General features: G+C 62.1%; 3 protein-coding genes across 3 annotated transcripts; 1 reads left to right on the top strand and 2 right to left on the bottom strand.

The window, feature by feature from the left end:
* Nucleotides 1-13: 13 nt before the first annotated feature.
* Nucleotides 14-12,992, bottom strand: CHLRE_08g363100v5 (uncharacterized protein). Its single transcript, XM_043064859.1, has 26 exons — nucleotides 12,273-12,992; nucleotides 11,401-11,604; nucleotides 11,081-11,234; nucleotides 10,520-10,886; nucleotides 10,250-10,368; nucleotides 9,830-10,091; nucleotides 9,408-9,662; nucleotides 8,962-9,207; nucleotides 8,656-8,783; nucleotides 8,414-8,491; nucleotides 7,821-8,179; nucleotides 7,039-7,423; nucleotides 6,773-6,891; nucleotides 6,455-6,644; nucleotides 6,174-6,226; nucleotides 5,949-6,064; nucleotides 5,623-5,721; nucleotides 5,317-5,434; nucleotides 4,959-5,102; nucleotides 4,598-4,781; nucleotides 4,318-4,370; nucleotides 4,040-4,064; nucleotides 3,757-3,883; nucleotides 3,443-3,536; nucleotides 3,109-3,191; nucleotides 14-2,842 (listed from the first exon to the last, which is right to left on the bottom strand). Exons 1-26 carry the CDS (start codon nucleotides 12,314-12,316, stop codon nucleotides 1,332-1,334), a joined length of 5,517 nt encoding a protein of 1,838 aa, XP_042921860.1. The 5' UTR covers nucleotides 12,317-12,992; the 3' UTR covers nucleotides 14-1,331.
* A 482-nt stretch (nucleotides 12,993-13,474) lies between these two features.
* On the bottom strand, nucleotides 13,475-18,052 carry CHLRE_08g363050v5 (uncharacterized protein). The gene is made up of 7 exons (XM_043064858.1): nucleotides 17,530-18,052; nucleotides 17,104-17,245; nucleotides 16,528-16,637; nucleotides 16,014-16,205; nucleotides 15,476-15,597; nucleotides 15,026-15,181; nucleotides 13,475-14,470 (listed from the first exon to the last, which is right to left on the bottom strand). The coding sequence occupies exons 1-7, from the start codon at nucleotides 17,846-17,848 to the stop codon at nucleotides 14,285-14,287; spliced, it is 1,227 nt and encodes a 408-aa protein (XP_042921859.1). The 5' UTR covers nucleotides 17,849-18,052; the 3' UTR covers nucleotides 13,475-14,284.
* Nucleotides 18,053-18,412: 360 nt separating this feature from the next.
* Nucleotides 18,413-24,407, top strand: CHLRE_08g363000v5 (uncharacterized protein). Its single transcript, XM_043064857.1, has 11 exons — nucleotides 18,413-18,909; nucleotides 19,055-19,155; nucleotides 19,351-19,416; nucleotides 19,581-19,635; nucleotides 19,861-20,006; nucleotides 20,252-20,372; nucleotides 20,600-20,757; nucleotides 20,950-21,039; nucleotides 21,196-21,273; nucleotides 21,508-21,709; nucleotides 22,094-24,407. The coding sequence occupies exons 1-11, from the start codon at nucleotides 18,822-18,824 to the stop codon at nucleotides 23,422-23,424; spliced, it is 2,436 nt and encodes an 811-aa protein (XP_042921858.1). The 5' UTR covers nucleotides 18,413-18,821; the 3' UTR covers nucleotides 23,425-24,407.
* The last annotated feature ends 493 nt before the right edge of the window (nucleotides 24,408-24,900 follow it).

The raw sequence follows: 24,900 nt of genomic DNA, 5'->3' as shown, positions 1-24,900 counted from the left end.
TAATGTCAGGCCGACAACTGCTGTATTACAAGCGGAATGACTGAATTCGCCGAAGGTGTTGGCCATGTACGGACCGTATCGTTCACATGCCCCCATGCATGGACTTCACACAGACACATGTATCAAGCTACTATTATCTGTACTGTGTGTTACCAAGCAGCCAGCCCATATGCCGTCTCCTCGAAACCCCGGGATGCTGCATCATGCCATAAAAGGAAGTACGGTATGAGCATGACGAAACATGTGCGTGCTTACTGGCTGCAGGTTGCATCAACATAAATGTGTACTAAACGGAACCAGTGAGCTGCGAGACCAAGACGCACACACCACTGGCACACTTCTTCACAAAGGCGACCACTGAACATGATGCCAAACGAAACGGCGCGCTCTTCGCAGTTCGCAGGTGTCCCGACACTGCTCGGACTCGCAACCCTCCACGTACGGCCGCGCTACTGATACACAATATGTACTAGTGGATACGGTAACCCTGTTCCAACGCTTCTGGGGACAAGTGGCACGTCCCATAGTGTTGGAATGCCACTTCTCCGGCAAGTGCTGCAATCACCAACCAACAGTCATTCGAGCCCAAAAGGCGTGCATGCCCCTGGAATGCACCAACTGATGACGCACTCATGCAGCTCGCAGCACTCGCTTTGCATGAGATGAAAGGGTAATTTATGCACATCCGCTTCTAGATTTCCAAGGGAACTTCAAGTAGCATTGCGTGCAGCATACCGTACGCAAGCGAACACGTCACCAGTGATCACTGTATGCGCACGTGTGTGTGCTGTGCGTGTCATGGCGTTGGGCCTGTTCGGCGCGCACGGCATCAATGGCAGGAACTAGGAAGCCGAGCCAGTGGGCAAAGACTCCATCCTCTGGCAGCACAGGGGCGTTATCTTAACGCACTCTTGGAATGGTGCGTTTCACTTGAGAAGCCCCCCCAAGTTAAAGCTACAGTCCCCCAAAGAGCGCCAAAACACCTGAACATGGACCTTCCACCAGAGCAAGCAATCACGACAGCAAGCATGTACAACGCTTGGTGCATCGTCTGACTACGACATTCAATATTTCAACGGTGCAGCAGCACCTGGGCTTCTAGCGCCTCTAGAGTGCTTGCCCACTAACACCTCCCCTTCACACCGTAAAACACGTGCTACGGTCTGTGGGGGCAGAGCATAGGACTGCTCCGGAACTCAACACACCCAGAATATATACAAGAGGCAGACTCTGTAAAAGAAAGAATACCCGTAATAGTGTCAACGTGACAGTATTTCTGAGTGCGTATCGACAACTGACAACGAACGCCTCAGTGCCGGTGACTCGCTCGCTTAGCCGCCGCGACGGCGGTTACGGCGATAGCCTCCCGCCGATGGTGCCGTGCTGGAAGTCGTGTCGTTCGAGCTCGGAGGCAGCGGCGGCAGGTTGAGTGGGTTCTCAACGTCCTTGGGCTGGCAGTACGGCTGCTTGGTAATGACGAAGTCGTAGCCGTCCGAGCAAGGAATGATTGCTGGCATTTGGAAACCGCAATTGATGCCGGTCTGGTTGCTCCAGGGGTTGACGTACACACCATCGGCGCGGCCCACGCAGAAGCAATCCACGTCCTTGCAGTCCTTGATGGGCATGGTGGCGTTGGGCGGCATGAAACCGCACTGCAGCGTCTTGCTGTCGAAGACACTGTCCTTGCCGCACTTGCGCCAGCGGCCCTTGTTGCCGCGGCAGTTGATGTAGCGCTTGATGTTGCCCCTGAGGACATCCGTATAGTTGCCCTTCTTCTTGTCGGAACAGAAGCAGTCGGGGTCTTGGCAAGGTGCCAGCTGGCCGGGGGGCTTGTAATCGGGGATCTTGCAATCGCCGGTGGTTTCATCGGTAACATAGTCGTCGGGGCAGAAGTCCAGGATGAGCTGGCCGCTGTCGCACTTGTAGGCGGTGGTGTTGTCGCGCGAGTCCTGGAAGTAGATGCCATCGTCACGGCCCGTGCAGTTCTTGGCCGGGAGCGGCGGCTTCTGGTTGGGGTCGGCAGGCGGAGGCGACGGCGCTGCGGCTTCGCTAGGAGAGACACACAGCTTGAGACTGGGACTGAAGACGTCGGTGCCGGGGCAGGTCTGCAGAAGGCCAGAGTCGCCGGCGCAGATGAGGTAACGGCTCTTCCTGCCGGCCGGGTCGGCGTAGATGCCGTACGCCTTGCCCACGCACCAGCACTGGGGCGTAGTGGCGGCCGGCTTGCAGCCGGCGCCGGGCGGCGGCGGGCTGGCACCGCTCTGCAGCATGCGCACGACGTGCACGCCCGTGTCACCGCCCTCGCTGCTGCTGCCGTCGTTGAACATGGTGTCAATGTTGTTCAGCCGCTCGTGCATGATGCGCACGTGCTGCCATGAGTCGGCAGACGTGGTGCCGGCGTAGTGCGGGTGGTCAACCTCAACCTCCTCCCACTCCTCCTCCTGCGTCTTCTCCTCCACCACCACAGCCTCCGCTGCGTCCACCTTAATGGTGGTCTTGGGAACGCGCGTAGTTTCGGGGTGCAGCAGGCCAGCGTGCGACGCTGCGTCGCGGCCGGAGTGGCTGGTGTGGTGGATGATCTCCACGGACTTGGGGTCCCAGGCGGAGCCTTTGAAGACGGTGGTATCACCATCGGCAGCCGCCTGCATCTGCTCATATGTGTAGTTGCCAGAGAGCATCATGTCCAGGACCATGCGGCGAGTCGGGTACTTGTTCTTGCAGTTCTGGTAGGTCGCGCCAATGAAGTTGGCGCACGAGCCAGCGGCCGCCGGCGCGCAGTAGGTGCCGCAGTCGATGAGGCCCTTGTTGGATGGGCAGTTCTGCCAGCACACGAACGCGGCACCTGCGGCGTGGGCATACATGCACCAAGGCGGTGTGAGCGAGCGCACGGAAAGCAGTTACGGTACGGTGTGCTCCATCGAGGCTCAGAACAGGCCGTGGCTAGCTTGTGCTGGAGGCTTGGTACCAGGTCGGTCCAACTGGCTGCAACCCGCCCAAACCCCGCTGCCCAGCCCCAGCCGCCCCGGCCCCATCATTCAAGCACCGGTGCCCCTCAGGCAGTCTTCTGCTGCCAAGCTAGCCTGCGTCTGCGCAGCCGATCCCGCTTACCGGTGTAGCCGGCCTGGCACTTGTCGTAGCACAGCGCAGCACCGTCATAATCCTTGTCGGGAGCGCACACCATCGGGTAGGCACTGATGGAGGTGAAGGTAAGGCAGCAGGCCGCACGCAAATGGGTTGGGAAGGGCAGCAGGGTGTGGGGGTGCTTAGCTAGCAGGCATGTGGGAGGACGAGGCGGTGGGCAAGAGGTAGGCGTGCGGTTGTGATCATGTGCAAGCCCACATACATGAGCCCATACTGAAATACAGAAGCACACAAGTTTGCATCCCCGTTTCCGTCCCCGCGTTCCTACATGCGCAGCGCAGCAGCAACAGGGGTCACTCACTCGCGCCACTGGGTCCTCTTGGAGAAGGAGCGCACGGCACTGACGGCGGAGTTGAGGTAGCTGTCCTTGATGTAGGTGCGGTATTTGGGGTAACCTGCGGATCAATGGCAACACACACGGAACACGGTTCAACCCAGCAGCAGCGGCGTGCGTGAAACAGACGCGCTCCGGCCTGCCACAAGGGATGACAAGGGCCCCCAGCGCGCGCGGCGGTGGCGTTCGGCGCTTGTCAAGGGCCCTGGGAAGACTGCCCTGGAGGGTATCCAGAAGCCATGTTTCTCAGCCAGTTGCTCGGCAATCAAACCAAAGCTCACCCACGCCGCGGTCGTAGGTGCTCTTCCAGATGAGGTCAGCGTTGCGGCGGCACGTGCAGCCGTCATCGGTGTAGCCGCCATTGCAGCCGCAGCAGCGCCAGCCAAAGAAATAGACGCAGCAGCAGCCCTGAGGTATTGCAAATATTGTGAATGGTGCTGGCGGTAATCAGCACTTGCACTGTCAGCTTAGCTCGTGCCACATTTGGGGCGGCTGGAAAACACTACAACACTACAACGTCCACAGGTCCTCCACCGATCGAGCACTAAACGCAACGCGACGCACCTTGCCGTAGATGTCCACATCGCGCCTGCATGGTCACCGAAGGCATAACAAACCACACATAAGCTTGTCGGCATTGCATATGGGCACGGACGTGTGAAGCCTGCCGTGCGACCGCACCACTCGGCACTACCCACACCTGATATTTGAAAATGTCAAGTAACCTATCTGTGCCCCGTACCGTGCAGACTGTCCTGTGCCCGATCCCGTACGTGTGCCGCATGCTGGACCTGCCCCTGTGTGACCCTCCCCCCCACACACCCACGCACGCGCACACGCACCAGCACGACAGGGGGTCATTACGGTAGCCAGAAGGGCAGCTGGATTGGATGCACTGCAAAACACATCAGCACACGAGCACGCTTCAGTGCGTGTTGCACGAGGCGCTGCAAGCAAGGGCGCTGCACATGCATAACAGATGCAGTTCGGCCCGTTGCGCGCAACTAGAGGACTACGCTGCTGGCGGCCGTACACCGCTTCAGGGGCATGAAGGTGTGCCCGACGGCAGTTGGCCGTGGCCGTGGCTGTGGCCGTCGCCACTGTACGGCATTCCAAACGCACCATGGTGAGCTTGTTGGAGGTGTAGCCGGAGCGGCACTGCGGGTAGCACAGGCCCGCGCCGTTGTCCTCGTCCCCGCCATCGCAGCTGTTGCGCACGCAGCTGAGGCCCACGGCGTCGTCGCCCCAGCCGGACGGGCAGTTCTTGTAGCAGCGGGTGGCCTTGTAGGAGTAGCCTCCAGCGCAACTGCGGCAGTGTGTGATCACGCGCAACCGGTTGCTTGTGCATTATCCCAAGCACCAGAATACCGTATGTCATACGTACGCGCTCGGTTGCATCATAGTCATTCAAACATCGGGCACCGCGTGGCTGAAGTGGGTCACTGGAAATAGAAGCCCACACAGCCAACGGGCCTCGACGTACCCGTTCCAGCACAGCAGCGCGCCGTCCCAGATCTGGTCGGCGTTGCAGGCAACCTGGGAGCAGGTGAGGCCGGTGCCGCCCACGCCGTCGTCGCGGTAGCCGGGAGGGCAGTTCTGGTAGCAGATGTTGAGCTTGCCAGTGGCACTGTGTGGGGGCGTTCAATGGATGGAGAGCAGGAGACTTGATTGTCCGCTGGGCAACTAGGCACGGTCGCAGCATGCTGGGAAAGAGGCCGCTGCGATGTGCCCAGTGACCATTCACCATGGGACATGCACAGACGTGAACAGCAGGCACGCCAGCATAGACGCGCACGCGAGCAGAGATTACACGAAGGAGATTTACAAGGTTTCCCGCTCACCCGTACTGCCAGTCGGTGGGGCAGTTGTTGTAGCAGAAGTCGCCTTGGCGCTCGCGGCCGGCGGGGCAGCGGTCCACAAAGCCGGAGCCGCGAACGTAAGAGTCCTTGGTGCAAGCAGCTGCAATGCGTGGAAGTACACAAACGCGGCGGTAAGCGGGAGTAACTTGATCCAACTGCGGGTGCTTGCTAGCTAACAGAACCCCTGAACAGTGCCCCAAGGCCCGAATCGAAGCAGTGTACTGCTGCAACGTGTCGAAGAGGCCACGCACCATTGCTCCGGAGTCCGGGGGCCCCACCCACGCGTACCTGTGATGGGCTCAATGAACTTGTCCTGCAAGGTCTTGACCACCACGTCCCAAGGCGCGGCGGCAGTGTCCAGGTTGATGTCAAAATCAATGGTCACTCCTGCGGTGCATTTGCAACAGAGGGGCCAACGCACACGCGCAAATAATAAGCTGCAGTTTGGCGCTGTCGTGCACACGTCGGCATGTCCACACCCGTGTTGTGAGGATCCCTAACGCGCAAGAAATTTGCGCGCGTGTAGGGCGAGCGAAAGGGGCCGCAAAACTTCCCTGCGCCACAGCCTAGTGCGCACGTGGCCTGCTTTCCTTGCTTGCAGCGTGTGCACTCACCGAATATATAGGCCTTCACACCGAAGCGGAACGCGACGCGAGTTGTCTTGAGGACCAGACCCACACGAATGAGATCAATGCGGATTTGTTCGCGCAGCTTGATATTGATCTTCAGCCTGCGCATGGAACAGAGGTCGGGTTGCGCTGCTGGGTTACACGTGTGCCGTAACCAACACATAACGTGCGGAGGCCCCTTGCCAATGCAACCTGCCAAAGGCCACTCACGCGTCAAGCACGGCTTGCGCTCCGGTGAAGATGGCGTCAAAGATGGGCGTTTTCTGCGTTCACAGGTTTGAGTATGGGTTTAGTTTTGGATTCCTTGGCAATTTTTGGTTCGCTGCATGGGCAAGAGCATGTGGCGCAAACCCATGGGGTATCAACCCGTACAGCCACGCGCATGCACATGCACGCGCTCAGCAGATCAACACTGCCCGCCTCCCACAGTCCCAAGAGCGCCTGCCCGCCTGCCTGCTAATGGGAACCTCGCGCAGCAAGTAAGCACTCACCAGCACGTCCCTGACTTCGAGCTGCAGCTCGAAACCGGTGGTGTCCACTGAGACATCGAAGTTCACGAAGATGGACAGGAAGGTCATGTTCGCAGACAGCTTCAGGCCTTGCGGGATGACGGTGCCGGACGGCAGGGCGATGGTCTGCCTGGCGAAGGAGAACTTTGCGGAGCTGATTTGGATGTTGAACCTGTGGGCCGCATGAGCATAAGGAATGACAGCTAGCTTAGGATGGGGCTCGGGCGTGCCTGAGGGCGTAATGATGATGTGCGGGGGCAAGTAGTGTGCGGGGTTGGCGAGGGCGGCAGGACAACTCACGGGCCGAGCGAAGCGCGGATGCCCATCTCATTGAGCATGCCCTGCAAATCGAAGTTGGATATTGCGAACAGAATGCCAAAGTCCGCCTTGGGCTGGTCCCACAGCACCGCCACCTCCACCTGTAAGCATCAAGAGCGGAATCGCATCTGGGGGTTAGTAATAACGCGGTGAGCCGCTGTGCGTACGCGCGCAATCACAAAATGCAGTGCAACCTGAGTGGCCCACCCAAGACGCCGCTCTGCCCTGCAACCACCACACAAACTTACATTGGTGGAGAGCACAATGCCCTTCGCGTTAAAGTTGATCTTGTACAGCGACACGAAGGGGAACACGGTCATGGGCGTCAGGCCGATCTCGCCGCCCAGATACGCAATCTTTATCCAGCTGAAGCCCTTAATGTAAAAAGGGTTACCAGTCGCAGCAACCGCGGCACGGATGGAGAACGACACACTGGGCGGCGGTGCCAAACTGTCGTACGCAACCGTGGCGCCTAGGCTGAACCAGATGACCTCTGGCTCCAGGAAGCTGAGTTGAAGCTGTGCACTGAAGTCCGCCGAGGCTGCAAACTGGGTGTTGGCACCGGACTGGGACAAGGCCAGCGCGAACGACAGGAGCGACTTGCCCACGAATGGGCTGCCCAGGTTGAGCTCCCTGTGCGGCAGGTGTTTTTGGGTGGGCGGGGACAAGTGTACGTGTTAATGACAGGACAAAGGGGGGTGCAGGCTTTGTACAGCCGGAAAATGAGCCGAGCCCTGCAGCATCAGGGAGGGCTGACTGCCAAGCGGTAGACAGACGATGGCCCCACGTGGAACCCCATGGGGGAGCGAGGCACGGGCCTTGGGGCTCGGGCCACCAGCGCTGGGGCGTACTAGGCATGGCCACAGTGTGCACATTCCACACGCCATGTACGCGTGCCTTCCCTTGCCTCACATTCCCAGGCCTCCCCTTGAATCTCTAGCACAGTTAACACCCCCCCCCCCCGATGCGCCCCCTGAATCGCTGCCGGAACCAATCACTGGACGCAGGGCTGCCGGAACCAATCACTCACCATGTCTTTATGATGGCGATCTCAATCGCCAGCTCGTTCAGCTTGGGCCGAATCTTGATGTCCTCCTGCTTGAAGCCCAAGAACTGGATGAGCTCGCGCAGGCCTGGCACGCCCGTCAGATCGGGGCTGGCCTCGCAGGTGAACTTCTTAACCGAGTCGTAACCGATGGCGATGTAGGAGAAACGGACCGGGTCCAGAACCTTGACGATCAGGTCGGGGGTGGAGGGGAACAGGGTTTTGAGAACCTGTGCAACCTGCACGTTGCGCGCCTCGGCGGTCAGGTTGAATTGCTTGTTGGGGCTGATCTGCAGCACCACCGCCACGTCCACGGTGACCAGTGTTCCGTTGGCAATGGCGATCTGTGATTTCGTGGGGGGGAAGGGGGAAATAAAGGGATGGGGAATGTGGTCACTGCAGGCGTGCATTGCGCGACACGACAAGAGCCAGGATGCACCAGGCAGCTACCGCCGGGAAAGTGTGGGGCAACGCGCGCTAAGTTGGCTACACGAGCAAGAGCTGTTGCCCCGGCGCCAGAGATAAGCCATGCGCACAATGGTCACGAGCTACTAGAGCAAGCAAGCGCGCACACTCACCACGCCACTGCCGGACTGGATGCGCAGCAGCGCGCCGCGCAGGGTCACGTACTGCACCGGCGTGAAGTCGCCAACCCACTGCGATTTGGAATGGCATGGGTGCTGACTGTTAGCCGCGCGCGTGTAAAGTAAGCTTGATTGCTGTAAAGTGATGGCTTACAGTAGCAGTACCAAAAGGTCTACCCCTCAAAAACACAACCAGTGTCCCTTTCTCAGTCCACGCGGTCGTGCCACGCCCTCACCCCAATCTCGAAGATTCCCACGCGGGTCTTGTTGGCGTCCATCAGCATCATGTTGGCGTACACCATGGAGTCACCCAGCAGGGCGGGCACCTGCAGGCCGAAGCCCATGACGGTGCCCAGCTTGGTGCCTGCGCAGGAAAACAACAAATTGCGGTATGGCGGTCACGGCAAATGGAGGTAACACTGGCTGCCGTCATGCTTAGTACCGCATGGTACCGTTTGTGGGCCCGTTTTGCCAATGCTCCACAACGGACGTTCCTAATGTGTAAACAATCGGCACCCAACCCATAACCTCCGCCTGCGCACCTGCCGGCACAACGCCACGGCTGGGCGCGCGAGCACCGACCACGCTGATGAAGGGCTCCTTGATGATGATGATGCCCGACACATCGAAGGGCAGGGTCACGCCCGGCAGAGCGGCGGTCACGGCCGCCCCCAGGTCCAGGGACTTGGTCATGGTCACGTTGGCAATCAGGATTCCCAGCTTGTCCAGGACAAAGTCGGCGTAGATGCCAGTGCTTGACTGCGGCCCAACGGTGACGCGGTACAGGCCTGCGGGCAGTGCGGACAACAGTAGCACACGGCATCGGCATGCTTAGTTCGGTGTGGCGCAGCAAACCAGCACTGCGCGGCTTCGTTTCCTGTGGCATGGCGCTGCACGCAGTCTTCGGGCACGCGCAACGCCAACAAAACTTAAAGGCTGCACGGAATGATGATTGTACGCCACCCGGTATGCGGACAGCTGAACTCACTGGTGAGGTTGGTGCGGTTGCCGGTGCCGGTGACCTTGTCCCACGTCGAGAGCGACAGACTGGGCAGGTTGACGTTCTTCACGAAGTCCGGGAGCAGGTCATCAGCCGTGGGGCCGATCGCGCGCACCACGGCTCCCACGTTCGCCTCAGGCAGCGACAGCGACAGCGACAAAGGGCGCTTGCCGTTGACCGGGATGCGCGAAACGTTGAAAGCCACGGTCGCGACGTAGTTGGCAATGCCGCCGCTGGCAGACGCTGCGGCGGGCGGGTGGGGCGAAGGCGGCACACGAAACTCGTGTCAGCTGTCAGTGGTTGGGGCAGCCGCAAGACCATGTTCGTACGGCAAGAGCGCTGGCGGTGTCATCGTGCACGCACCCCAGGGCCGGAGGGGCCCGTCAGCAACAAGTGCCGTGCGTACTCACCAGCAATGTACGTGGCGTTGCGGCCGCTGCTGAAAGTGATCCTGTTAATTGTCAGGGCCCCGTCCAGGTAGGAAAAGATGCTGTCGGCCACGACGCTGATGGCGCCGTTGTCATAGGTCAGAGAGGCCGTCGCGCCGTTGATGAAGGCGTCGGGGCAGGAGATGGTGAGCGAGGCCGACAGGGTCCGGGCGGCGCTGCCCACGGCCAGGTTGAAGGCGTTGGCCGTGCAGGTGCCGTCAAACAGGACCACATCGCCAGTGATCTGCGTGGCAAGGGAAAGAAACGCGCAAGGGGTGAGTTGCAAGCAAAAAATTAGAGGGTTGGGAAGGCGGGCTGGAATTACGCCGTTACCGCATTCACAGCAAAGATGCAAAGCCCGCAAGGGCGGGTGCTGCCTGCGGTGCTGATGAGCCCACTCACGTCGATGGAGATGGAGGTGGAGCCCTGCACCACCAGCACGGCATCAAAGGTGGAGCCAGGCAGGAAGGGGATGCCGCTGACCGTGAGCGCGACCTCAACATTGGTCGGCTCGGTGGCGTCTGCATTATTCGGCGCGGGCGGCGCGCGCAGCGATGCGGATGAGTGTCAGTACCTCAAGCATACGTGGCCCGCATCCAGCCCACAGCAGTGTCTATGACCCACAATTCGCTCGCGTCCCAGCCCCGGCCTCGCAACCAAGCTTGCACCCACCGTCGGGCACCTCAATGGAGAGGCTGGGGTTGCTCAGCGTGATGCCGGTGGCCGCGCCCGACACGCTCAGGCCCAGCTTGGCCGCCAGGCTGGCGATTGAGAAGCTGCCGCCGCCCATGGCGAATGCGAACTTCTGGATCTTGCCGGTGCCGCGAGCCACCACAATCTCAATCGAGGCCGAGGTCAGCGCGTTTCCAGACTCCTCCTGGGGGTCGATGCCCAGGCCGTTCAGGCCAAGCTTGTCGGAAATGGCGCCGGCGATGGTGAGCGGGGCGGTGGTGGCCAGGCGCATGCCCATCGACGTGTCGGTCACGGCGATGGTTGCACGGAATAGCCAGCCGGGCTCATCGGCAGCGGGCGCGTTGTCCTGTGACGGGTGGAAATGTCAGGTAGGAGTAGTGCGAGTGAGGAGACGCATTAATGGTGAAACACACGCTGAGCCACGGAGGTCCGAAGGAACCACGACTTACGGCGGCCAGCCCTGCACACGCCACAGTCACGCCCATGCAGGCATGCTGCATCTATCCCGCACCCAGTCCTCCCCCAGTCCTCCACACGCACCATGATGTCCAGCCAGGGCACGAGTTGCCCAATGGCGGCAATGATGTCGTTCTTCCAGACGCCAGTCGAGGTGGCGGCGGTGATAAAGAACTTGCCATCGGTGCCCGCCGCGTTCATGAACAGACCGAAGTCCGCCGAGAAGGAGGAGGGCAGGCTGAAGGGAGAGGGCAACGAATGATTAATGGGGCGGGGGGTCACTGGTGAGACGCACAATGCAGATTGGGCCCACGGCACCGCGGAGACGCCAATGGAGATCCCATTACGTGACAGCCTGCCGCTGGGCACCGCTATTACCCCTTGTGTAAAGTCACTGGCCTCACCCGGGCGACTTGGACAGCACCGATGGCACAGATGTGATAACGGCCTTGATGGCGCTCACGACCTGGGTCAGGTCCTGAGCACTCCGGCGTGTAGCTACCAGGTCCGTTGCAGTCTTAGCTAGTTCAAGATCCTGAGCCAGGAGGCCGGATGCAGCGGCAGCATTCATGTCCATAGCTACGTCCTCTTGAATGGCAGCCGCGCTCCTGCACGAACACGGGGAGGGACAACGACACACGGACACGTGGCAAATTTTGTCACACTGTCTAGGAAAGGCAGTTGGTTACTCGGCATGCCACTGTATCTTGGTTCCGAGTGGTTGAAAAGCTCGGATGCAAGACTCGTGTGGGGGAAACGCAGCAAGCCATCGACGCAGCAACGCGAGTCGGCCGACGCCAAACAGCAACCTACGACGGCCACGCCCTGAAAGGTCTGCACATGGAGCCATTGCCTTTACCATGGACCCGACCGAAATTGTGTTCAGCTCGGGCGCGCGTTTGTCGCATGCGAAGTACACTTTTGTCCAGGCGCAGCTTTGACCGTCCAAGACAATGACCTAAACCACAGCCGATCGAGCCAGCTGACGCGATGCGATGGCGATCACATGCTGTGCATAATGTGTGAAAGCTGGTGTGGCTAAAACTTGAGTGTTCAGCAAGCTGGCTCGGCATGCCTGACCCGCCTAAGCCGCTGTGAGCGTGTAAGCAGGCCCAACTTACGGGCATGGACATGCCAGCATGAATACATTGCAGTGCACTCTACGTTGGGGCTGCCCGGCCATCAACGGCGAGGATTAGCTGGCACCAACTGCTGAGTGTGCGCTGCAACGCGCCCCTCACGCACATGCCGTTGCCACGTCGAGCCCACTCCTCACCTGCTCATCAGCATCAGGAGCGCCAGTAATGTAGGCGCCAGCATGGCCCAACAGCGCGACTTGCGCGCCCCCATGTCGTCACTCGTGCACGAACCGGCCTGAGATGTGGTTCAACTGGTCCCTCAAAAGCTCCAAATGCACATACGCAGTGGCAAGGCGACGCCGGCAAGGAACTTTGCCGCGAAGTGACAGTAATATCGCACCGGAGCGCTAGCTTAAGCCGCTGCTCCAGTGGCTCTGCAGGATAGTAATCGACTTTGAAGTCGACAATGCTATGAAGTCAGAAATTCGTTGTCACAACTTAAACGTGGCATGAAGGTCACACCGCGAGATCGAGCGCGAGGTGCTGACGTTCTTCCGCAGCCCGTAATTTGACAGATTATTGACATAGTGCCGAAGCATCTGCTTCCTTCTTTGGGTTGTGGTTTGAACGATTATCACGGCGGTTGGCGGCCGATTATTCGCGCACCGCCCACCCACCCACCCGTAGCCTACTGGTCTATAGACATGATACCATCGACCTATACTGTATTTCGCCTAGAAACTTCGGGAGAGTGCGCGTGTGAGAGAGTGTCGGTGATATCCGCGGACTGGCATGTTAAGGCTCCGCTTTGAAACGTAATGCATAGATATGAGTAGTTCTGCAGCCCATCCACAGAAACTTTTCTGTCGTGTGGTTCATTTTGAAGTGATACCGCATCGCCCGACTGCTATACGCAGTGCAGAATAGCCAATATTTTTATGAACTGAGGAATCCAGGGACTCGGACATGCAGCAGAACCGAGATCACGGAGTGGCGGGTTCGCGAGCGAGGGCAGGGCTGGGTGTGACAGGCAACGTGGCAGCGATCGGTGGGGCCGAAGCCGAGGGCGGTTTATGAGTGACACGGCCGCTGCCACACAGGGCGGGATGGAAGATGTCATATTTGGGACGTGGTCGGCCACACTGCACAGCAGTCGCACCGCAGAGCCCTTGCTGGCTACTGCGACGGCACATGTCGAAATGGCAACGCGGGGGCAACGAATCGCCCGTTGCTGCCCTTTGCCTTGATAGTCGGAATCGTGCCTTTGCTGCCCCCACCCCGCCATATACCAACAACTTGCGGCCGGGGTTTAGGAATTGCAGTGGCTCAGCATTAGTCACATCTTGGCAAGTAGTCACCCCCGGTGGATTTTGCCTGACATTGCGATACCGTGCGCATGTCGAGGAGGCTATCTACAGTATGTTTGATTGTGTGCGTGTGCGGCTTTGACCAACCCTGCTATGGGCTGCAATCGCCAGCACCCGCACCTGCCTCTCCGGCACGCCGCAAAGTGACACCAAAAAACCGTGACGCGCACGGTGACCACGTTACAACGGATCCATGTATGCCCCATGCCCTGTCATTCGCAACACGCGCCTCACTTCAGGTCGCAAGACGTAGGCGGACCTGGTACACCAGACCAGACAATAACATTAACAATGCCCCCGTTAGCAACGCTTTACTAACAAGAACACATCTGTGTACTAATGTGTGTCTACGCTCCGAGCCGTTTCAGATTATGATACGCCTACGAAACCCGCGACTAAGCCACCCACCAGTTCATCCAGACATCCGCATTACACCACCTCCACCATCACGTAAAATAGGTATGGGAATGAGCTTAACCTCCACACCCCTCTCCCCGGCGGACGACTGCGAGTCCCCAGTGCAGACAAAGGACTTGGGATCACGTTGAATAGCCATGGACAAGCATGCAATTGTCGTATGCGTAATGCAATGCTCTTTACGAAATTCAAGGCCAACTGCTCGCCAACTGCAGCGATAAAACGCGTGAAGAGCAACCCGCAAACTCATCCCCTTCCGCGCCGGCAACCGGCAGCGCTGCAGCAGCGGCGCTGCTGCCTGCGGCGAGCGGCCACGGCCACGGCAGCGGCAGCGGCCACGGTCACAGCAAGCCGCACCATATCCACAACCGCAGCTACGTTGCCACGCCAGGCACAGCCGCGTGCACCGCCGCCGCTGCCCAGTGTTAATGCAGGCCGCCCGGGCCGTTGTGGTTGGTGTGGTGCGCGGGCGCGTGCAGGGGCCCGCCCAGCAGGCCCAGACCCGCCGCGGCGGCGCCACCGCCTCCCGCGCTGAGCTGCGGCCCGGCGGCGATGCAGTAGGTGAGCAGCCCAAGCACAAGCGCGCAGAAGAAGGCAACCAGCTGGTCCGGCTGTGTGTGTGTGTGTGGAGGTTGATGTGTGGGCGGGCGGGGGGGGGCCGTTCATTTGGAGAACAAAGTGAGTCAAGTGGGGGCTTAAATGAGCAAGGCGAGCGGGGAGTGCGTGCGCGAGGGCAGAAGGGGGCATTGGACAGGCGAGCGGGCGGAGTACGACAGCGAAAGCGGAGCGTGCAGCGGGTGGGGGCGGGTGCGACGAAAGGGACAACGCAGATACGGGCGAGGCATGGAGAACAGAAGATACTTAGATTGGCAAAGTGCACCTAGGCCCCGCCACCTAGGCCCCGCCCCCACGGCCCGCCCCATCACCACCACCAGCTCTCCCTACCAATAACAGCAGCCCTTCCCACCCACCCACCCCACACACACCAGCACCACCACCAGCCCCCCTGCCTTTGCTCCGCTCGTTTTAGCTCGGTTTCGTTTGGTTTGGGCAGGTATTTACACCCCCACACCCCCCCCACACACACTCTCTCTCTCTCCATGTTGGGCTTGGGCACATGCACTACCCATCCCCACCCGCCGCACCCGCGGCTCGCGCCCTCTCACCCGGTAGTCGTCGTTGGCGCTGAAGCCCGCCACCCAGATGGATGCCATGGACCAGGTGAAGGCCAGGCCGAACACCACGTCCCGGAACCGCACCAGCAGCAGCAACGCCACCGCGGTGGCCAGCACCAGCGACACGCAGCCCGCAGTCAGCGCCACCTGCGTGTGGGGAGGAGGGGAGAGGTGAGGAGGGGTGGGAAGGGTGGGAAGGGTGGGAAGGGTGGGTGGTGGTGGAGTGCCCCGCGCCGTTTGCTGCCCCACGCCTTTTGCTGCCGCAGGCCGCTCCTCTCAAGGCTGAAGCGGGAGACCCCACAGAGGGAAGCCCCCCAAGCGCCACCAGCCCTCCTCGCACTGCCCCTCTCTGCCACCCACGCGCCCACCCCACTTGGGTTCGTTAAGCATTGGGTTCGGTTTAGTCTGGGCTGGTGTCTACACCCCACCCTACGCGCCCACCTGGTCCGCCCCCGCCAGCGTCGTGACGGCCACGGTGGTGGCGTGGCAGTGCAGCACCAGCAGCCAGCCAGAGGCCAGCGAGCAGGGGTAGACGTAGAACAGGTAGCCCAGGGGCGGCACGCCTGGAGGGAGGGAGGGAGGGAGGGAGGGAGGGTGCGGGAAAGGGGGCGGGGGCGGGGGAAGCGGGCAGGGGAAGGGAGTGGGTTGGGGAAGGGGTGAGGAGGAGAGGTAAGAGGAGAGCAGGCAGGTTCGCAGGGTGGCAGGTCGGGTCCCGCGGTGAGGGCCACCAGCTCTGCGGCCGCCCCTGGAGGATGTTGGCGTCTGCGCATCCCTCATGGCCCGCTTCGCCAACCCCTACTTCCGTCGTTGCCCGCCTCTCGGCCGCTACCTGCTGCCCATCGGCACCCGGGTAGGGCAGCAGACGCCCCTCAGCTCCTCCCCACCGTTGCTAACCGCTGGCCTTGCCATTGAAGCGGCCCGTCCATACATCCGTCTCCATCCGTCGGTTGCCTCGCCCCCGCCCCCCAGCCCCCCTCACCCTCGAAGCCCTCCTCCTGCAGCTCCAGGTGCACGTCCCACACCGCCCAGGCCAGCCGCGTCTGCACCGCCAGCGCCGCCACCAGCGCGCAGAAGGAGAAGAAGGGCGCCAGAGCCAGACCCGCGGGCGAGCCCGACACGTGCAGCACAAGCCAGATGGTGTCGCTGTACCACAGCACCTGCCACGTGTGGCCTGGGGTGGAGGGGTGGGCGGGGTGGGCGGGTTGGGAGCAGGAGGATGGCGGGTGAGCAGGAGGGGGTGAGCAGGAGGAGGAGCAGGAGGATGGCGGGGATGGATGGTGGCAGACGTGGTTGTGGTGGTGATGAACAGAGCTTCAAGATGGCCGAAACTGTTGGCCGGCCAGTGGCCTCTGTCCAGCCGTCGGTAGCTGGTGCCGTGTCCTGACGCTGCGCCCTCATGCTGCGCCACGTAGCCTGTGCATCCCTTCCCGCCCTCCCCAACCCAGCCCCCGGCCCTCCTCTCCCTCCGCCTGCCCCTCCCCAGCCCTCCTCACCAATCACTTCCAGCAGCCCCTCCTTCCAGCCCTTGCTCTCCACCAGGCCCTGGCAGCACATGGCCATGCCCCACAGGAACAGGGTCAGGTCGCGGATGTGGTAGGCCCAACTGCAGGAGGGCAGCGGAGGCAGGGGGGCCAGCAGGGAGGGTTAAGGGAGGCAGCAAGGCAATAGATGTTCGAGCGTAGCCTGGCTAATCACACAACGTACATCAAAGCCCCGTCCCCGGTTGCCGCTGTCGCTGTCGCCAGCGGGCACGAGGGCCCACCGCGGTACTGTCCAAGCGCTCCCCGACACCGCCCCCGTGGCCTGTGGCCCATGGCCGCTCACCTACTTCACAACCGCACACACACACTCACATCAAAGCCCATGCCCCAGCATTGGCGCCGCCCTCCCTTTCCACCCACTCCTCAGCACCATCACACGCCCGTCCCCGCCTCCGCCGCAGGCTGCAGTGCCTTCGCCCGCGCCTCTAACCCCAACCCCTAACCCCTAACCCCAATCCAAACCCAAACCCCGTTCTGGCAGTCCACCGCTACGGCCGCCCGCTCTCTCTCTCTCTCTCCCTCTCTCACCCCGCCGGCGTGACGATGGGCCCATACTTGCGGTCCACTTGCCGCACGCCCGGCCACACCGCCTCCGAGTTTACCAACACGTTCACGCAGAACAGCACGAAGTACACGACGGTGTTGCTCACGTGCAGCCAAGAGGTGTCCGCTGCGGGGCGGCGGGTGGGGCAGGACCGAATTCCAGCAGAGCGGGGTTGCACGGAGTATGCGGAGGAGGGAAACTGAGGCGCGACGGTGTGATGCGCCGTGGGAGCAGTGTGTGGGCGGTGTGGTTCGCTTCGGTGGAAGTAGGCAGGTGGAGGGACAGACAACATCTGGAACCGGGGTATCCATTCCAAAGCACACCCTTGACTCCCCAGCTGCCGCTGGCCTGCAACCCTCCCCGAAGCTGCCTTAGTCGCATCCCCATCAACCCGACCGCCTGGTGCGCACCTGCACAGAAGGGCAACTGCCAAATCCGGGGGCGACGAGGTGTGGTGTTGCTCGGCCCCGTGTCACTGGGCTGCACCGTAACGACAGTCGCTGACGCGTTTGATGTCAGAGAAACCGAGCTAAGTTCGCGAGATAGAGGCCCCGCATCCTCTGCGGGCGCCTGAGTTGCACTATTAGCGCTATCCAGCGAGGTGCGATGTTGTTCTGTCAGCTCCGCCTGAAGGCGCAGAGCCTCAGTTTCGGGACCAGCATCATACGGCAGCGGCTCCACCTCATCGCTGCGGGGACCGCGAACTAGCAGCTCGCTCTCAGACGGCATCGGTTCGTGTGCCGGGCCATGCCGAGGTGAGGCCTGGATTTGGCTCCCTAATTCTGCGCTCTCCGGGTTGCGAATTGCTTATGGTGTGGTAAAAAATGGGCGCACTTGGGTAGCGGGCAGAAAGTGAGTCGGTCGTTCGCTAAAGGCAGAAGTTGCTCACAAGTGGTCACAGTGCGCGCAGTTAGAAAGTCACGCTCTGGTATCTTTAATACTGACAGTATATGTGACGCGAAACAGGGAGTCATCAGCCGTGCTGGACATGCGTGCCACGAACCGGCCGAGCTCATACTATTGTCGCGTGGCTCCTCCCCCCAGTTCCCCCCTTGCCCTTGGGTCTAGCCACCACCACCCGTTCTCCCTGGAAGACTTTCTCGCATTAGACATCTGGAGACAGCCAGGCGCGCAAGCGGTGCCGAGCCCGCTGGTCGACCATGTTGCACCCGGCCGTAGCATGTTGTCTTAGGGGTTGCCTAGGTCGCGCATTGAGGGCGCAAGACGCTGGTTGCGTGCGGTAAGCGACATCAATGTCATTTCATTCTGCCCTCTTGTACCCTAAGGTAAGTTCTTGCGGAAGACGGGCCCAAGACCCGTGGGACAAGGGCCGCCCACTGCATACTCTGCACGCGCTTACTCCGCACGTAGGTCAGTCGTGCAGCGCTTTGCCAGGCAGCTCCTGTGTGCATCAGCGACAGTGTTACGCGCTAGACTGCGCTAGACAGCTAGCTGTTTCAAGCTTCAGGGAGCTTCTCCCGCCCAGATGACAACGGACCGCCTTGGATCCACGCACGTTTTTGGCGCGCCGAGATTGGCCAATCTGGCCAGTACAAGGAGAGCTCCAGTTATCACAGCGGCTTTCACAGCTCATCCATAGACCATACTACCGGCCGAGCTGATACCGGAGAGTACTTGCAGCAGGACTCTCGCATTCCGGCACCGGCAGTAGCCAGCTAGCCGCTGTTCTTTCTCAACCAGAATGGGCCGCTCCCCGCAGCCGTCGCGCGCGGCGGCGCTGCTACTGCTTCTGGGCGTCGCGCTTGTGGCGGGCCCGGCGTTGGCCGCTGGTGAGTACCGCGAACCTTGGCGGGCGCCGCTAGCTGTAGCACCCGTTTTTTTCCGGAACGGCTTTCCCTGCTTCACCTTGCCTCATTCCTTCCCACAACTAGGGCAATTGATAGTGTGTTTTCATATGTCGCCGGTTCTTTGCAGAGGGCCCCCGCCGCGCTCTGCGCCAGGCCGCGGGCGCCAACGCCAACGCAGCCGCGGTCGCCCAGGCCGCCGGCGCCGGCAACGCGCAGGCCGTCGCGCAGGTGAGTCGCGGCAAGCGTGTTTGTGCGAGCTCCTGCCTGCGTTTGTCATTCGGGCGGCCTTGACTTGCGTGTGAGTAATGTTGCCCCGGGTCGGGCCTGTGGGCCTAGGCACTCGAAGCGCCTGTTCTCTTCCCCCGCTCTCGCCCACCGCCGCCTTGCTGTCGACTCACTTGCATTCCTGTGTCATGAACACAGGCGCTCGCGAGTGCAAGCTCCAACAGCAGCGGTCTGGCTCAGGGCCTGGCTCAGGCCGCAGCCGAGGTACGCGCCTGCGGGCCGCCAGTGTGCGTGAGCGACTTTGCTTGTGTGTGTGTGTGTGTGTGTGTGTGGCGGCCGGGGTGGGCCGTCACCAGTATGGGTTGCTGTCGGATGGTGCTCGCAGAAAGTGTGCTTTTTGGTGCCTCGCCTTCTGCCCACTCGCACAGGGAGGTGCCGCGTCCAACACCACCGCCCAGGCTATCGCCCAGGCGTCCGCGCAGTGTGAGTGGGTGCTTCTTGTGTACTCGGTACGTAGGGCTATCAGCCGCTCCAGGCGCGTGCCTTCGTCTCGTCATCAGAACGCCACCCCCCCCCTCCCAACCGAACCGCCCCCCTTCCAACCCCCCCCTCTACCCGCGCCCACCACCCTGCGTCCACCACACGCACCCACACCTGCCCCCATTGCGCCTCCCTCCCTCCCTCCCTCCCTCCCTCCCTCCCACACAGCCTCCGGCAACACCGCCAACGCCCTGGCTAACGCCCTGGCTCAGGCCTCCGCCCAGGGCAACGCGGCCGCCGTGGGACAGACCCTGGCCCAGGCCGCGGGCCAGAGCGGCGCCGCAGCCAACGCCGTCTCCAATGCCATTGCCCAGGTGAGTTTGAATTCCGCAAAGTTGGTGCAGAGGGAAGAGGGTTCGGCACCGTGCCCGGTGTTGTGGATGTGCCGTATGTGTGTGTATGGTTCCTCGTGTGTGCTGGTCTTTAGTTGGGTGTGCGCCAACTAATAAGCCTCAACTGCCCCCCTCGAAAGCCTGTGCCCCTGCATGTGCTCATCCATCCCTCTCACACCCCCACCCCGCCACCCCAACCGAACTCAAATCCCATCCTGGCGATTCAGGCTGTGGGCAACAGCATCGCCAGCGCCAACGCGGCCGCCCAGGCCATTACCCAGGCCGCAGCCCAGGGCGGCGCCGCCTCCACCGCCGCCGCCAACGCCATCGCCAAGGCCGCGTCCGCTTGTGAGTAGCGAGGATATATGTATAAATGCTTCCCGTGCTGCCGCGTTCTAGTGGTGCATTGTGGTGCTGTTTCTGTGTGTTTGCTTTTCCGCAACCCGCTGTTAGTCTCGGGGGTGGCCTGTGGCGCCTTACCTAGCTGGGCCTGCCTTCCTATGCCCACCCGTCCCCACGACTTGACACTTGACGCCACACCATCCCCCTGCGCTCCCATTGCCGCATGTCCGCAGCTCCCACCAACGCCGCGCAGGCCATCGCCCAGGCCATCGCCACCTCCCAGGCCAGCGGAAGCCCCGCCCAGGCCGCGGGTGTCACTGGCGCCGTGACTCGGGCTGTGGAGCAGGGTGGAGCCACCACCGCCGCCGCCGTCGCGCAGGCCTTCGTGCAGGTGCGTTGGAGTGACGTGCGCGGCTCGGTGCCTTGCGCTGTGCAAGCCATGCATCTTAGCTTGCCCGCTTGGGAGTTTGCGCATGGTCCCCTACTCCGGCACGGCGGCACGCGATCGCCCGGTTGGCCGCTTTGACTCGTGCCACGTCCATCGGCTCATGTCACACCACAAACACCACGCATCCACATGCAGGCCGTCAACGGCGGCAACGCCAGCGCTGTGGGGTCCGCCATCGCCAACGCCGCGGGAGCTGGCAACGCCTCGGCCGCCGCCGTCGCGCAGGTGTGCACAGATTTGCGCTTTACACATCTGCACGTGTCAGCGACTCTTCCATGCCTGTCGCGCACTCACGTCGCGGTTGTATGGCCCTGATTTTCTCGCGAAATCTCTCCCACATGGACAATCGTACAATCTGTGCCGTAACCCTCGAACGTGCAGGTCCTGGCTGCCGGCTACGCACTGAACAAGAGTGACATCAACGCCATCGCCCAGGCCCTCGCCATCGCCTACGGCAAGGTGCGTGTAGCGATACGTGCGTGTAGTGCCTGTTCGGGTCATTTTGCATTTTGGGCTCTGGCTCTCTTCAGAGCCACGTGATCTGCTGCCCTCCGTACTTGGGGCCCTTGGAATTCGGACACCTGTGGTCTCGTTAGGCTCAACTCCTCACCTTTCACTCCTCCATGCCACTCCCCACTCCCCACCCGCCCGCCCTCTCCACCATCTGCTGCTCTGCACCACCGCCGTCCACAGAACGCGTCCGCGGTCACCTCCGCCATCGCCGCCGCCCTGGTCCTGTCCAACTCTGCTGCCAACGCGACCGAGGGCGCCGGCTATGCCACCGCCACCGCTCTGGCCAACGGTACCTCCAGCCCCCTCGGCGCCGCCTATGCTGGAGCCCTGGCTCAGGTCGTCGCGGCGGGCGGCTGCGGCGCCATCAGCAAGGTCCTCGCGGGTGAGTGCCGACGTGCTTGCTGGCATGCAGCGTGCGAGTGCAAAGGAGGGGATGGGAAGCGGGACTTCCTAACCTGTGTGCGCGTGCTTGGTCACGTTGTGTTAATAAAGCGCAAAGGAGAGGGTCGACATCGTGCGTGCAAAATGCAGCGAGCAAGCAGTGCGCCGCGTTCGGTGTTACCTGGCGTGTACCGATTGGTCGCGCGAGCGAGGCGAAAGAGCTCTCCACATATGTACCCGTTTACCGCGTCAACCCCAACCGCAGTGTTGTGCGTGGTCTCCTGCCTTGCGCTGCTGCTTCTGCAGGATGCCAGCATACCCTGAGGCATGGTACACCTCATCCTTGCCCCACTCCCCCGATCTCGCCCCTATTCTCGCCCCGCAGCTGCCCAGGCCGCCGCCCAGGCCGCCGGCAACGCTGGCGCCCTGGCTTCCTCCAGCGCCGCCGCCACCTGCCTCAATCTGTCGCCGCCACCCAGCGCCACCACCACCGGCACCCCCGCCTCCCCCTCTCCCGCCCCCACCCCCGCCGCGCCCTCCGGCGCCTATGCCAGTGCCTCCGCCCTTGCCCAAGCCATCGTGAGCGGCGCCGGCTCGAACGCTGTCAGCCCTCCGGCCGGCGGCGGCACCACTTCCGCCGTCTCACCTTCGCCGTCGCCCTCTCCTTCGCCCTCACCTTCGCCGTCACCCTCTCCTTCGCCCTCTCCCTCCCCGTCACCGTCGCCCTCTCCCTCACCCTCCCCCTCCCCCTCGCCCTCTCCGGCCCCCGCTCCCTCCGGTGGTGCTGGCGGCAACGCTACCGCTGTCGCCCTGGCGGCGGCGCGGGCTGCTGCCAGCGGCGGTAACGCCACCGCTGCTGCCATCGCGGCGGCGCAGGCTGCAGCTCAGGCCACCGGCGGCAACGCCCAGGCCGCAGCCCAAGCGGCTGCCCAGGCCACTTCCGAGGCCACCGGTGGCAACTCCACCGCCGCGGCCCTCGCCAGTGCCACCGCCACCGCCATCGCCTCTGGCTCCAGCGGCGCCGCTACCGGTGCCTCGCCCAGCCCCAGCGGCGGCGGCGCTACTGCCGAGGCCTCCCCCTCTCCCTCCCCGTCTCCCTCGCCCTCCCCCTCCCCCTCTCCCTCCCCGTCGCCCTCTCCCTCCCCGTCGCCCTCTCCCTCCCCATCTCCCTCCCCCTCGCCCTCTCCGGCCCCCGCTCCCTCCGGTGGTGCTGGCGGCAACGCTACCGCTGTCGCCCTGGCGGCGGCGCAGGCTGCTGCCAGCGGCGGTAACGCCACCGCTGCTGCCATCGCAGCGGCGCAGGCTGCAGCTCAGGCCACCGGCGGCAACGCCCAGGCCGCAGCCCAGGCGGCCGCCCAGGCTACTTCCGAGGCCACCGGTGGCAACTCCACTGCCGCGGCCCTCGCTAGTGCCACCGCCACCGCCCTCGCCTCTGGCTCCAGCGGCGCCGCCACCGGCGCCTCGCCCAGCCCCAGCGGCGGCGGCGCCACTGCCGAGGCCTCCCCCTCTCCCTCCCCGTCGCCCTCGCCCTCTCCCTCCCCATCGCCATCGCCTGCTCCCTCCCCGTCGCCCTCGCCCTCTCCCTCCCCGTCGCCCTCGCCTTCTCCCACCCCTTCGCCCCCTGCCGGCGGCCCTGCCTCGGCCTCCGCCCTGGCCAACGCTATTGCCCGCCTGGGCGGCAATGTGGCACCGTCGCCTGCGAGCACCCCCCCCTAAGCAGCTAGCTAGGGGCAGCTGATGACACGAAGCGCCGCTGTTCGAGAGCGGGACCAATCGGGCTGCATGTATCACCAATTCAGTTGTTATCTTCCTTAGCATCCGGCAGAGCATTGCGCCATTGTTTGCATGTAGTGTTTGATAGTGCATTCCTTTTCAATCAACGGGTCGTGTGCCGCAGGACACCTCCCTTTTTCACTATTAGCAGTATGTCCATGCCAAGTTACGTACATGGCAAGGTCCGGAGTGCATGCGTGTCCCACGCAATAAGACTTGACCGCATGCAAGTGCTGCGGCGCCATGGAGAGACATGCATGTTGACGTAGCGACACGGGGCGTGTGCATGGCGATGCATTGGAACAAAGCACGATGCGGCGCATGTGTAGGGCAGTCGACTCCCACGAACGTTCTTACTTTTCCTGATGCGCATGGGAAAGTGCTACCACCACTACACCCACCGAGTACGGACGCAAATGCATACCACATGTGCCGAACATGAGCGAACAAGGGGTGCAACTAACGAGGCCTGCGCACACTTGCCCACATGCTACATGACACAAATGATGTTACGGTATGCGGCGCTCGTGCGACGCAAGAGACGATGTCGGGATGCGGGAGACCGGACACAACGAGACACGGGTGGCACAGTTGCAAGTGTGGGAGTTGCCAGTGGCGCACAGCATGCTCGCTTGCTTGATCCCAAGCGCATACAGCACGCATGGACGGATACCGCGCACGCGCACATTTAACATACACGGCGATCCCGCACATTGCGGAAGCGTGCCACGTGCATTTCGCATGTCGCTTGCCATGCACCTTGGTGGTATGTGCGTGTGTCGCAGCAGCCTGGTCAGGGAATGCGGCAGGGATTCAAGAGGGTTGGCACTGGTTGGCAAGCAGTACAGAGGTGCAATCGCCATACGGATGGTCGGTGGGACGGAAGAGGAAAGGTCGATGGAACACGTGTGTAATACGTACAGGCCAGACCTTGTCCACTGGCCAGGCTGGGGGGATAGCCATCCATGGGATGGTGTGTATCAAATATGAAGTGAAGTGCCGACGTCCAGAGGTACAGCGGGCACACGCGACGCATTCCATACCAGGCTGGGGGGAGGGTGTCTTGGCCTGAATGCAGTCACTTTATACATCAATCGATGTCTGGGTTCTCGCCATCTTAACGCGCACGGCGCACAGCGCGAAAGCATGCGTGCGCGGAACGTCGCCGTGACTTCGCATGCGGCCCCCCACCCGATTGCGAACCCTCACATATGTCCTCAAACTACACAGCATTGATTAGTGCGACTCCGCAACCGGCCTCCCCGCAAATCTCAGGCTACACAGGGATGAGCAGGTGATGGCCATCGCTGCCCATGGTCCCCCGAGCGTGCACTATTGCCTGTCCTTGTCCGGAAGTGAGCTGCAGAGCAGCGGCCGCACCTGGATGTGGGGCACGCTAGCTAGGCAACCAAGGCCATG

The sequence above is a fragment of the Chlamydomonas reinhardtii genome, chromosome 8, assembly GCF_000002595.2.
Source record: "Chlamydomonas reinhardtii strain CC-503 cw92 mt+ chromosome 8, whole genome shotgun sequence".
NCBI lineage: Eukaryota > Viridiplantae > Chlorophyta > Chlorophyceae > Chlamydomonadales > Chlamydomonadaceae > Chlamydomonas > Chlamydomonas reinhardtii.
This window is presented reverse-complemented; position numbering and strand designations above follow the sequence as displayed.

Coding starts and splice junctions, on each gene's coding strand:
- CHLRE_08g363050v5 (XM_043064858.1), bottom strand. CDS start 17,848: ATGCCGTCTGAGAGCGAGCTGCTAGTTCGCGGTCCCCGCAGCGATGAG. Junction 15,598..16,013: donor GCAGGAGGAGGGCTTCGAGG/GTGAGGGGGGCT, acceptor CCCTCCCTCCAG/GCGTGCCGCCCCTGGGCTAC. Junction 15,182..15,475: donor CGCTGGCGGGGGCGGACCAG/GTGGGCGCGTAG, acceptor CCCCACACGCAG/GTGGCGCTGACTGCGGGCTG.
- CHLRE_08g363000v5 (XM_043064857.1), top strand. CDS start 18,822: ATGGGCCGCTCCCCGCAGCCGTCGCGCGCGGCGGCGCTGCTACTGCTT. Junction 20,373..20,599: donor CGCCAAGGCCGCGTCCGCTT/GTGAGTAGCGAG, acceptor GCATGTCCGCAG/CTCCCACCAACGCCGCGCAG. Junction 21,274..21,507: donor TCGCCATCGCCTACGGCAAG/GTGCGTGTAGCG, acceptor CGCCGTCCACAG/AACGCGTCCGCGGTCACCTC.
- CHLRE_08g363100v5 (XM_043064859.1), bottom strand. CDS start 12,316: ATGCTGGCGCCTACATTACTGGCGCTCCTGATGCTGATGAGCAG. Junction 6,065..6,173: donor GCGCAAGCCGTGCTTGACGC/GTGAGTGGCCTT, acceptor TTCCATGCGCAG/GCTGAAGATCAATATCAAGC. Junction 5,103..5,316: donor CCCACCGACTGGCAGTACGG/GTGAGCGGGAAA, acceptor GCCCCCACACAG/TGCCACTGGCAAGCTCAACA.